This window comes from Moschus berezovskii, chromosome 5 (assembly GCF_049115385.1).
Source record: "Moschus berezovskii isolate FMDL1 chromosome 5, NW_MosBer_1.0, whole genome shotgun sequence".
Classification (NCBI taxonomy): Eukaryota; Metazoa; Chordata; class Mammalia; order Artiodactyla; family Moschidae; genus Moschus; species Moschus berezovskii.
Window position 1 is genome coordinate 45,479,808 of NC_142464.1, and position 13,942 is coordinate 45,493,749.

The 13,942-nt window shown below is 34.9% G+C and overlaps 1 protein-coding gene across 12 annotated transcripts in view; it reads right to left on the reverse strand.

The window, feature by feature from the left end:
• Positions 1-13,942, reverse strand: part of LCORL (ligand dependent nuclear receptor corepressor like) — a 182,532-nt gene that overhangs the window by 101,830 nt on the left and 66,760 nt on the right. For 10 of the 12 annotated variants that reach the window (XM_088836255.1, XM_055434574.2, XM_055434575.2 and 7 more), the window contains 2 exons: positions 11,604-11,683; positions 10,552-10,681 (listed from right to left, as the gene is read on the reverse strand). In XM_088836255.1, coding sequence (XP_088692381.1) covers positions 10,552-10,681; positions 11,604-11,683 — 210 coding nt within the window. The remainder of the gene's footprint in view (positions 1-10,551; positions 10,682-11,603; positions 11,684-13,942) is intronic. The other 2 variants (XM_088836252.1, XM_055434583.2) reach the window with 1 other exon arrangement.

Genomic DNA, 13,942 nt, shown 5'->3' on the forward strand with positions numbered 1-13,942 from the left:
CCATCGTGATTATCTTGGTCGTGAAGATCTTTTTTGTACAGTTCTTCTGTGTATTCTTGCCACCCCTTCTTAATATCTTCTGCTTCAGTTAGGTCCATACCATTTCTGTCCTTTATCGAGCCCATCTTTGCATGAAATGTTCCCTTGATATCTCTAATTTTCTTGAAGAGATCTCGCTTTTCCTATTCTGTTGTTTTCCTCTATTTCTTTGCACTGATCACTGAGGAAGGCTTTCTTATCACTCCTTGCTATTCTTTGGAACTCTGCATTCAGAGGCTTATATTACTCATCACCAAACAGCAACAATAACTAAGCCTTCATCTCTTTTATTACCATCACACTTCATGTAAGCAACTCTTTATTAAACATTTTTTAAATGGCTTTTTTATTATTTTACTAAGTATTATTGATAATCACTATCTTATATTATTTAATACATGTTAAATAATATATGTTCCTTGGTCAAGTTACTTAAATTATTTCTTTGTATATAAGTAAAGGAACAGCAGAATCAAATAATCTCTAAATCCTATAACTGCTTTAAAATGCTGTAATTTTAGCTTGGTCTTAAAAGGAAAATAAGTAGTCTGTAAAACTGAAGAATCGGGGTAGCAATCACCTCCCACAGGCCTGATAAATAATTTTTCAAAATCAATATTATCTTTAACTCTTGAAATGTATTTCCCCCAGGTTTTCTGTAGTTTGATACCCTTTTTTTTTTTAAATGGTTGCTCAAATGTTACTTGAATACCACCTTTGCCCTGGTATTCCCTATGCTCCTCTTCCTCCTTTGTCTCCAACACTTAAATATATATTTATATCCAGCATGTGTGTAAGGCAGGGGACTGTGTGTGTGTGTATGCATGTGCATACATGCACACTGAACCACAAACAGAATTTACATATTTACTGCTTGCTTCCCCTTACTACCACACAAAAGTTCATGCAGACAGAGAAGTTTTTGCCCTTTTTTTTTCACCAATATGGTACCTAGCATATAGAAGGAAGATTAGTGGAACTTTCTTGAATGAATTAACTTCTCTAATCATGGATGAGAAATATGTTTTATAAAGGCTAACTTGTTAGTCTTGCTTTTGGGGGAAGTCACACTCAAGGAAAGAAAGAACTAAATTAGTAGCATTTTATGAAAGAACACATTGGCAATGATATAGCTGGTGAATTTATGAGTTATTCAAGAAAATCAGAAAAATATTCTAAGAAGATTTTTAAATGATATTAATTAGCTAATACAAAACAGCTAAACTGTACATAGTAATTATAGTAACTGTTATTTTTACATAAGTGCTTTTTCCACTTCAGAACTCTGATTATTTTGACTAGCATACATAGATTACTACATTTATTTATACACAAGCCAATTCCATTATCTGTCATACTAGAGACAAAGTACAGGGAAGAAATATTACCCAGGGACATATGGTGATACAAAAAAAAAAAGGGCCCCAAATAGAATTATACTCTTCTGAGAATTAGGTCTTCCCTCTCACCTAACAGACTACATTTTTAAAACTTAACTAGAATGTGCGAAGCAATACTTTAGACAGAACTCCTTATATAAAGAGAAATGGAAGAATCACTGCTTCCTCAAAATTTAAATTATGTCCTTAAAACGTTATCAGGGTTGTGTAAAACCACTGAAAAGAATAATTCAATAACCAAACATTTCTGAAAGAAATTTGGAATCACTTGTACTTTCATTATTTATGCTGATTCCTAGAACACTTTCTTATCACATACAAGGACTCATTAAAGGCTTTGCTAAAAGATCTAGTATACTATAAGTCATGCTTTTAAAAAAAACATGATCTTTTAAATCATGATTTTAAACCATTACTGCTGTGCTTTAAAATATTCCTTTTCTATATGCACTCAATTAAGTTATTGAGTTTTGACTGTATCAGATACACTTCTAAGTGCTAGGGATACAGCATAATAAACAAAAGTCCTGTCTTATTGTTCTTATATTGTAGAAGTAGCAGAGACAACAAACACATTAAAAGAGGAGTCAGTTAGAAAGACAAACAAACAAAAAGCAGAATGATAGGCAAGACTGTCTGAAAGAATTATCATAAACAGGGTGGTTGGAGCAACAAGTGATCAGGGCCAGGGGTAATGTTTGGTAATACAATGGAATGCAATGCTCAGGTGCAAACAAGGATTCAAGACAGAGGTAATAGCAACAGCAAGTGAGAAGACCCTGAGAAGGCAATAAGGTTAGCACATCAGAGGATGAGCAATAAGCTGGAGTCTGCAAAAGAATGAGCGATAAGAGATTTGGCTGAAAAGGAGGCTAAACGAGGCCATGTAGATCAAACCTCTGATAGATTTTACTCTAAGTGACATGTAAAGCCACTGGAAACTTTTGGGCAGAGGAATAATGTACTGGTTTGGGCTTCAGAAATATCATTTTGGGTAGAAAAATGAACTGGTGGGAAAGAGAAAAGTAGAAAGAGAAACAGTTAGGAGGCTCTTTAACACATATTGACAAGGGGATTTTTGCAGAAACTAATGCTTGCGGTGTTAATATGTCTCTGGTCAGTATTAAGTAGTACATGCCAGAGATGAAGTATCTTGGATTAGAGTGGCAGCAATGGAAACGGAGAGACACGGTCAGATTTAGAATAGATTTTGAAGGTAGAACAACAAATGGGAGTTGATGATAGGTTGCATGTGTGCATAGAGGATCCCGAGGAATCAAGAAAAGTTTCTCGTTTTGGGGACTAGCAACCAACTAGGGTCAAGAGTGATACTTTTCACTAAGACAGGAAAGGTTGGGACAGAAGTTTGGGAAAGTAAAATCAAGAATTCTGTTTTAGAGAGGTCATGTGAAGTGCCCATTAGATATTCTAATAAAGAATACCAAGTAGACAGATATAAGAGAGAAAAGCTAGAGAAAAGATTAGGATTAGATATAATCCTACAATATTCAGATGTCACCAACACATACCGAATGGATGAAATGAAGCTATTAAGTAAGAGAAGCCATTTGAGAAGAAAAGACATTGAGGACTAACTCTTGGGCTCTTCAATATTTAAAGGTAAAGAAAACAAAAACCAGCAAGAAGCATATGAAAGAAGTAATTTGTAAGACAGGGGAAAAAATTAAAAGAATATAATATCCTAGAAACCAGGATTAATGAAGTGATCAACCCTATCACTGATGAATGGTGAAAATCTGAATAAGGTTGAGAACTGATTAACTTTCCTCTAAAGAGTACAAATATCAATAATCTCAGATATGCAGATGACACTACCCTTATGGCAGAAAGTGAAGAGGAACTCAAAAGCCTCTTGATGAAAGTGAAAGAGGAGAGTGAAAAGGTTGGCTTAAAGCTCAACATTCAGAAAACAAAGATCATGGCATCTGGTCCCATCACTTCATGGGAAATAGATGGAAAAACAGTGGAAACAGTGTCAGACTTTATTTTTTTGGGCTCCAAAATCACTGCAGATGCTGACTGCAGCCATGAAATTAAAAGACGCTTACTACTTGGAAGGAAAGTTATGACCAACCTTGATAGTATATTAAAAAAGCAGAGACATTACTTTGCCAACAAAGGTCCGTCTAGTCAAGGCTATGGTTTTTCCTGTGGTCATGTATGGATGTGAGAGTTGGACTGTGAAGAAAGCTGATCGCCGAAGAATTGATGCTTTTGAACTGTGGTGTTGGAGAAGACTCTTGAGAGTCCCTTGTACTGCAAGGAGATCCAACCAGTCCATTCTAAGGTTGATCGATCCTGGGTGTTCATTGGAAGGACTGATGCTAAAGCTGAAACTGCAATACTTTGGCCACCTCATGCGACGAGTTGACTCACTGGAAAAGACTCTGATGCTGGGAAAGGTTGGGGGCAGTAGGAGAAGGGGACGACCGAGAGTGAGATGGCTGGATGGCATCACCAACCCTGTGGACATGAGTTTGAGTGAACTCCGGGAGTTGGTGATGGATAGGGAGGCCTGGCGTGCTGTGATTCATGGGGTCGCGGAGAGTCGGACATGACTGAGCGACTGAACTGAACTGAACTGAAAGAGTACAAAATGGAATTACCAATGAAACTGATAAAACAGTTTCAGCAGGGTAGTAGAAAACAAAGTCTAATCAGGATGAGTTGAAAAGAAAAGAACAGAGTAAAGATGGTAAAAGCACAGAAAATAAGTATCTACTATGTGTCAGATGATTGAGATATCTCAGTAGGAAAAAATACAAAAATCCAATTCTTCATGGTGTCTCTATACTAGCAGATGGAAAAAGACAATGAATAATACATTTAAAAAATAAGCAAATTATATAATGTTACAAGGTAACTGCACTACAAAAAAGAATGGTGGTTTTTAGTTGTGAAGAATTTGAGGAGAGGGATATAAAATAACTACTTAGGTGTTTAACTCAAGTTCAGCTGTTTCAGGGCAAGTGTATAATATATGGGGTATAGGGTTAAAATCCAGATGAGGTTCTGACATGCAAATATGAGAAAGGAAAAGAGAAGCAAGGAAATTAAGATTTTATAGAAAGATGATTACAGCAATCAAGCACAGTATCTGAAATGAGTAAGGAGAAAAGTGAAATCATGAGACAATGAATAATGAGAAGTGGTATGGTCAACAGATTGGGGGTTGCAAGAAGGTTAAAAAAATATTGGGATGACTATTAAAATAAAATGGTAGTCAGAAAGAGGGATGGTTGAAATTATATTTGGGAGATGGCATAGGTCTAGGGATGATCATCAGAAAGATGAATGGAGTGGAATGGAGGAAAAGATCATTAGAAATGGAAAGGTCAAGTAACTGAGAAGCCAGAATGTTAAATGAATCAGCTGCATAGTACTTGAAGTCACCAAGAACTAAGATGTGAGGAAGAAAGTGAAAAAAGTTAGTAGAGGTGTGTAACATGATGATGTGGATGGAACAGGAAGATGTCAGGTGCTTCAGACAAGCTCAGGGTTTTCAGTGAGGACAGTAAATAAATGGTTGGAAAGCAGCTATAAAGATCTCAGAATTTGTCAATTTTATCACTCCTGTATTACATAAACAAACAATGAAAAACATTTAGCAAGAGAAAGGGCTACAAAAGCATCTTTTATGAATACACAGGTTTCACCTAAAGCAATAAAGTAAAGGGAACATTAAGAGAAAAGACTGAGGATATAGGGAATTGTTGATGAAAGAACACAAGTTTTCAGAAGACACAGTGGAAAAAAGTATGGGTGCTTATAAAGGCATAACTCACCAGGTCAAATGAGAGATTAAAGAAGACAAAAGGAGATAAAAGAATCCAGGTAATGGTAAATGAATAATCCAATAGTCTGTCTTTAATTCCTACTATGGGTGGAGAAGGCAATGGCAAGCCACTCCAGTACTCTTGCCTAGAAAATCCCATGGATGGAGGAGCCTGGTAGGCTGCAGTCCGTGGGGTCACTAAGGGTCGGATACGACTGAGTGACTTCACTTTCACTTTTCACTTTCACACATTGGAGAAGGAAATGGCAACCCACTCCAGTGTTCTTGCCTGGAGAATCCCAGGGATGGGGGAGCCTGGTGGTCTTCCGTCTATGGGGTCACACAGAGTCGTACACTACTGAAGTGACTTAGCAGCAGTAGCAGCAGCATGGGTGGTGTTACAGGCAGAAAGGTGACTTTAACAGAAATGCCTAAGATCTTAAATCCAGTTATAACTTTAAGTGTGTTCTTAGAATTTCATTCATATCATCTATGTATATAGCAAAAAAAAGAATCTTTTCATGAACACCTCCGGATTATGACTCATAATGGTATGTGGATTATTTTACTACACTAACATACAGTTTGGAGAAAGCAATGGCAACCCACTCCAGTAGTCTTGCCTGGAAAATCCCATGGGTGGAGGAGTCTGGTAGGCTGCAGTCCATGGGGTTGCTAGGAGTTGGACATGACTGAAATGACTTGGCGGCGGCAGCAGCAACATACAGTTCCCTGAGAGTTCCAAAAAGGCAACCCACATATAAAGAGAAAGCCAAGGGGCCTTCCCTGGTGGTTCAGATGGTAAAGAATCTGACTGCAATGTGGGAGACCTGGGTTCGATCCCTGGGTCAGGAAGATTCCCCTGGAGAAGGGGATGGCTACCCCCTCCAGTATTCTTGCCTGGAGAATTCCATGGACAGAGGAGTCTGGTGGGCTACAGTCTATGGGGTTGCAAAGAATCTAACACTTTAAATTCATTTTTTCAATGTATGACCACATGGTATCAGAAAGGTGCATTTGTATAAGAAACACTTAGGGAATGAATAATTCAGGTAAAATTTACATAGACATTCAAAGATACCTGCATTTAGAGAAAAGCAATCTAAAAGATTTAATACTCCTGTTTCTAAGAAGTCAAATATTTTAGTATCAGACATAATCCAATAAATTAAAGAGAAGTATTAATATTTATTTCATGCAGTATTATAAAGCTTAAAAATTAAAAGTTTAAAGGGAAAAAGATTTGTGTTCAGAAAAGGCATGAAAAACTTTATATAAAACCTGGCTATCAATTAATTTAAGGGGAAAAGATTGGTTAATAGCAGCTTTCAACTATACATCAAGAAGGTCTTAAAAAAAAAATGGCCAGAATAATAGTTAAATGAATGTTAAATATGTGTTGGGGGGGGTGTGGAGGATAAAGTAGGAAAAATATCATATTTTGATGAAGGAAGGCTTTAATTTATTACATACTTAGCAGTATGATTCACTCAGCTACAATGTACATACTACCTGTCCAATTTAGTTAAGTAGGCTTCTTTAACTGAAAAATAAAAGATATCTTTTTGAATTGTAAGCTAGTGATTTAAACTGCTTCAGGTGATCAGAGAATATGAAGCCTAAAGTCAAAATAATTTAGTTTACATCCTATGAGGATAGCTTCAGAAAAGGCATTTTATATTTATATGCCTATGTTATCCACATTTCAAAACAAATAAACTGATATTCATGCTAAACATAGTAATAAATTTAAGAACAAAGTAGAAGATAAACTATATATACATGCAAAACAATTTTGTTCTTCAAATGGAATAAGTATAATACCATCAGTTCAGTTCAGTCGCTCAGTCGTGTCCAACTCTTTGCGACCCCATGAATCAAAGCACACCAGGCCTCCCTGTCCATCACCAACTCCCGGAGTTCACTCAAACTCATGTCCATCGAGTCGGTGATGCCATCCAGCCATCTCATTCTCTGTCGTCCCTGTCTCCTCCCACCCCCAATCCCTCCTAGCATCAGACTCTTTACCAGTGAGTCAACTCGTCGCATGAGGTGGCCAAAGTATTGGAGTTTCAGCTTTAGCATCAGTCCTTCCAATGAACACCCAGGATTGATCTCCTTTAGAATGGACTGGTTGGATCTCCTTGCAGTCCAAGGGACTCTCAAGAGTTTTCTCCAGCACCACAGTTCAAAAGCATCAATTCTTCGGCGATCAGCTTTCTTCACAGTCCAACTCTCACATCCATACATGACCATGGGAAAAAACCATAGCCTTGACTAGACGGACCTTGGTTGGCAAAGTAATATGCGGAAAAACTGGAACATAGTTTATCTTAGAGCTCATTCATCCATTCAAGAAATATTTATTGAAGATATATGACAAGTACTATCCCATATACTGAGGATTCTGCGATTAACAAAACAAAGTCCCTGCTATTGTGGAGGTTTCATTCTACTCTAGCACTCTACGTAAGTGTGCAGGTTAACCTCTACAAGGAACTCAATTCTGAAACATTTCTAAAGAATATACAAAATTAGTTAAAAATTCACTTCTACACTAAAATATCCCCTCTCCCTGATTATACTTATTCAACCTGCAAAGAGTATTTTTGACTAGCTTCTGATATAAGGAATTGTTCAAACTGTATTTAGATTAAGTAATAAGCTTTTCCAATTATTAAATAGTGTAAGGGAACTAATCACTAAAGCTGTTCACAGTTCACAGCTGTTCACAGAAGGAAAGATGGAATGCTCTGTATTTCTCATAGGTCCTCTCTAGCCTTCCCAATTCAATTCAAATAATCCTAATTCTAGGCTGCTAAGTAGTAGAAAACAGGAAGATTTTTCTACTTAATACTTAGAATCTAAGTGTTCTTCACATAAAACATCTTTGACCTTTTAAAAATTTCTTCCCAGGGTTCAAATGTTCACGACTTTGACAAAACTTAACTTCTCTGAACTTTATTATCTTTATCTGTTAAAATGATAACAAGAGTATCTATCTCTCAATGTTTTGGGATTAAATGAGGTAAGGCACAAAATGGGCTTAGTGTTCAATCATAATTGGTGACATCAACCATAATAATTATCCTAAGTGTGAGTTCTCAATAAAAGTAAAATATCATCGAAGTCCATAAAACTATAGTTAGGAAAGATAATAAACAAGCTATAATAAGAATATTAAAAGATTTCTCCATGTTTTGGCAAGATGATCACATGCTTATGTTCCTCAAACTAAGCAACAGCTTCAAAGTATTAGTAATACTAATGTTACTAATATCCAGAATTCCGAAAAATGACTGACTTTGTAAAATGTTCAGGAATCAAATAAAAACTTCACATATATGAGGCTTCTATTAGCATTTTATTTGCTTCCAAAGACTCAAAAGTATTTCCTATCTTTAAAAACACATTTTTTTTTTTTGCCTTTTGTTTCAAAGTTAAAGAACTTACTAAAGAAATAAATGCATAAAGGAATTAAGACCATTTAAAAGATACTGCTACTATCTTCTAGCCACATGCTGGTAAGACCATATTGGAAATCTCGAAAACTGTTTCATTCATAGAAATTAAAAGCAAACAACAGAAACAAAGCCAAGTAAACAAGTAGAAAAGTCCTTATGTTTAATTAAATCTGGAAGATGATGATGGACCACAAATAAACTAACAAAGACAAAAATACTAAAGACCTAAAGTAAGGCAAAAATACTACTAATTAGAATCTTTTATTTAAAAACTCTGTGATCCTTCAAAGATCTTGAAGAAAAACAAAAAATCCCCAAATTGAGAGGTCACTAAATATCCATGAACACTCACCCAACCACTGGTAGGAGACCTCTTGAAGACCCAGATGCTTGAATCAGCTGAAATAGTACCAATTTTTTACTGATTACTCTTAATAGGGCAATGGAGCACAGGTTAACTCCGTAATATCAAATATTAAAAGTTACTATTATTAATTTCTACCTACTATCATTACAATTACTCAAAGGAGAAGGAGACTGAGTAATGAGTTCTAAGATGAGTGAAACTTACTGCATGCATGTGTGTAAATGCACACATTTCCTCCAGCTCTCTTTGTGATGTAAATCTGAGAACGTAATTCTTCTTATAAGTGTAAATATACAGGCAGAATAAAATTTTCTAAATTAAAACAAGATCCTTAAAGCATGTAAAATACTTTATATTGGTTCATATAGAAAATTTTTAAAAAATTTTGTTTTTTAAAGACAATGACAATTTCTCAATATGAGTTACTTTAATTACACACAGGGAAAGATTTTCAGTCCTCTACACTTAAAAATATACATAGTTCTTAACTTTAGGCCTATTAATATGCTAATGATTCTTCTAATCAGAGGATTTTCATATTTCAACACATAAAAGAACTCATAACACTAAGACTGAACAAAAGCCTCCTCTCTCAAAGGTAAGGACAATATTCAACATTACAGATTAAAACTTGAAAGTTACTTATTTAACAGAAAATATCTGATGTTACCTAATTTAAAAGAGTATTAAAAGCACTATCAATACTTAGATGAAAATACAGTACCATTTTCCTCATCCCTGGAAGTTGGGAGGTACAATGATCTTCCCACTACCACCCTGCATTCCCCCTAAACCATCACTTATTCCCAAGGTCTACATGGTAAAAATTAAGACATTCTACTATTGCAGAAATGGCCAAGAAAAAAAAGGGAAGGGTCTATATTTCTCTAGTTTTCTCAAGTAGCTTAAGATATAGAAACAAATTCTGTCTGATACATACGTATCAAGCAAGGAAACACATGAAACAATTCTCATTTGGATTAAATGTTTAGATAGATAGGAAGCAAAGAAGAACAGTGACATTATAATAGCACATTCAAGCTATCAAAGAAACACTGAAATCTCAAGCCAGCAAATATACTATCAACCTGGCTGATAAATGATTTAACTGTTACATTTCTATAAACAGCTTTGCAATATATTGTATCTATCACTTATTGAACACAAAAGAACTTTTGCAGTCTTGATAAAAGCAACAAAATAAGGAAGACCAAAAGCATACAGAATTTTCTTCTGCCTACAGTAATTAACAAAATGAAGTCAAGGAGAGATTTGAGAATGGTGAAAAGGAAAGCCCAGCAGAAGGCTAGCCCTGTGACCACAAATCCTAATGCCCCTAAAAATATGGAGAAAAACTAAGGACAAAGAAGGAAATAATCAAGAATGGAGAAGAGACTGCCATATTAAAAAAATCGGATGTGAGAAAAATTCATACATTTTAGGTCTCTATTACAAATTTTAAATGACAAAGTATATCAATATTACCTTTCTTTCGAAAGAGTGCATTTAGGTAATTTTCTGCTTGGCATTCAATCTTTTCAGTGTTGGACTGGCCCTGAGATGATAGCTCCTCTGTTGGCGTTGACTGTGAAGAATCAAGAGATGGTATACAATCCTAAAATTAGAAGAAAACATCATAAAAAAATCATGTTTTATTTAAACATGGGACTTCATTAAAATGGCAAAAAGAAATTCTCTAAATGTTTATTTGTTCTGTCTTTTAAATATATGAAATTATATACAGAACATAAAATTTGGGGAAGGAGTCAGGAAAAAAGAAATTTATTTTTGATAGAGGGCCAAACTAGCCTTATTTCTTAGCAAAACTACTGTCAAAAAAGAGGAAGGGGGAGAAAAGATAAAATATATTGTTAAATTCGCTACATAGCATGCCAGTAATGAGAGTTTTAAGAACAAAGCAGATGTTTACCCACTAACACGATCATGGGTGCAAGTTCTCAAAGTTTCCATTTCTTCTCAGCCATTCTCACAATAGTATTAAAAGAATTAGGACCTCCTACCATACAAGAACTGAACTGAACTGAACTAAACCATACAAGAAGATTCTACTTGTCTGTTTATGCCCTGTTTACAGCAGAAACTAACAATTATTTCACAGGAGATAATTACGATATCCAAAAGACTTTATGAAAAAGTAAAAATCTAAAAAGTAGTACTACATTATCTTCCAACCACTGATTCCTAGGAAAACAGACTGTAAGGTAGTCTCAGATCAAACTAGGCTCACCTCTGTTGATCTAAATACAAAACAGAACTGAACTGAACTTTATGAGTCAGGAGTTTTAAGAAAGAAATGTGAAATACGCAAAAAAGATGAGTATATTGGGTTTTCACCTGAAAGTTAAGCTAAATGTTAGACTTCTAACATAAGACTTCAAAATATTCTTCTCATTACCAAAATCAAGTATTTAAATTTCACTATAAGTCCCAAATTCTCAGAACAAATTAAGTTTTAAAAAAATTGCATTACAACTGTGCAATTAGTTTAGAAATAATTTCATAGCACTAAAACTTACACTGACTGCTTCTCTTTGTAGGTTACAAAATGAACATTTTTCATCCATAGACCAGTCAGTCAGCTCTTCTGGTTCACAGTCTTCAAAAGAGGGAAAAATATTGATTAAATACACTAACTTTATATAAAGCAAATAAAATTACCACTCTCCACAGCAATGGGTCATATAAAAAAGCTAACTAATAAAAGGGGAAAAGGCCTAAAAAAAATTACACTGGTGACATTTAAAAAGAAATATGGAGAGTAATTTTGCACTATTATTGGACAAAGTAGCAAGAACAATGAGCTGGCTATAAATTCATTATCCGACAATAGAGTTTTAACACATTATTTGACCAGAGGATTTCTGCAGAAACTAACACCTGTAGCATTAATATGTTGCTGGTTAATAATGTGTTAAGTATCATTTAACCTTCTGAAATACTCGATTTATTATTGTCTACTAATTTTTATTTTCACTATGAAGGAAATCAGAACAGGCAGGGAGATACGGGATAAGGGAAATAAATTTGGCACAAATGACAATATAAAACAGAGAAATGGAATAAAGCACCAGACAAACCTACAAATTTGAGAACATTGAATGCTGTCCAAGAAAATTTAATAGAAATCCATTACTAAAAATCAGATCAGATTTTTAAATTACATTGCTAAAGGATTTGTTGTAAAAGTTAGGGCAAAAAACAAGTAAACAAGTTACATTATTCAATATGAAACATGGATTTTTTTCACAAGAATGTTCCTTATAATCCAACTACTGGAATATATTAGAGAATTTGTGGAAAACATTTTCAAATGAAGGAATTTTATGAAGAAATAATAACATTGCCATCCTAACTATAGTTGGTATAGACAGAGATTTTTCAAACTTACTCCTTGCAACAGAAACTCCCTCCAATTTCTTTTCCCAAATAAGTTCATACACAGAACCTCAAATACAGAAACTATCATCATCTGAGGCAGCTACATTAGAACTAATTTGAAAAGCACTGGTATACCACAGTAATTTCTCTTATACTTTTGAAATATTTAATGAAGTTAAATACTTATTTTCTGCTAAACTACAAAGGAAATAAACTCATCTTTCTGGAATGATAATGAATAAATATTAGGTTCAGCCTCTTGCATTAATTCAGATACACAGGTCAGAATACAAGATATATAATTTGTTGGGATATAAAGAGTACAGTGATAGATTCCTTTCATTTCTGGCAGGGGTCCAGAAATATTCCCATTATTTATTTAAACTTGGAAAGAATAGGGAATGGAAACATAAGATCCAGTATGGAGTGATGGAAAGATGACTGGATTTGAAGTCTCCAAAAATCTGGGATGGAACCTACTAGTTACAGCCTTGCCAAGCCAGGCTTTTAATTTCCACATCTGTAAAATTAGGATTCTGTCACCTAACTTATTTGTGATCAAATTTTTAAAATATTAAATATTTTATAAACTACAAAACATCATGCAAAGGCTAATTATTAATCAGGTAGAGTCACTGGTCATTATTTTTTAAATTCTCTACTATGACACGTATTTAATAAAGTTAGTTTGCAGAAGACAGATAACTTTAATTGAATACCTGCTTAAGAGAAGTGATCACTTTGTGTAAACAATCTGACAAATCAAAAGGTTTACATAATCTATACAATTAAAAACCCAGAACTGTAGTTATACAGGTTCATAATTTTTCCAACTTTTTACCCAGTCTTTATATCAGAATCACAGACTCACACTCTTGAATGTAAGACTATGCAGATTCTCTTACAGAGAGTGAGGCACAGCTTTCCGACCAATGAAATGAATATATAAGAAGTGACAGTATACCACTCTCAACAGAGGCTTTAAAAGACATGGCAAATTCCCCATGGCAATTATCTTGAACTTTCACCATCCAACATCAGAAGAACTTGCCCATAAAGCCATTATCCATTCAGTCTGGAACGTGGAGTCATGAGGAGATTTAAACCCCATCCACAGCCTAGACTCCAATGAACAGTCACCCATAAGCATGAAATAGATTTTGAAGCTGTTTGTTATGCAGCATTACTGTATTAAAACTTGACTATATGCCAAGCATAATTTTGATAGATCAAGGAAATCTTACTGCTTTTAAAAATTATGGCCTCAAGAACCAGAAATATGAAAGGACTCCAGCACTGGGATTTTTTTTAATGTTTATTTGGCTGTGCCAGTCTTAGCTGCAGTATTCAGGATCTTTAGTTGCAGCATTTGGGCTCTTAGTTTTGGCATGTGGGATCTAGTTCCCTGATCAGGGATAGAACCTGGGCCCCCTGCATTGGGAGCGCAAAGTCTTAGCCACTGGACACCATGGAAGTC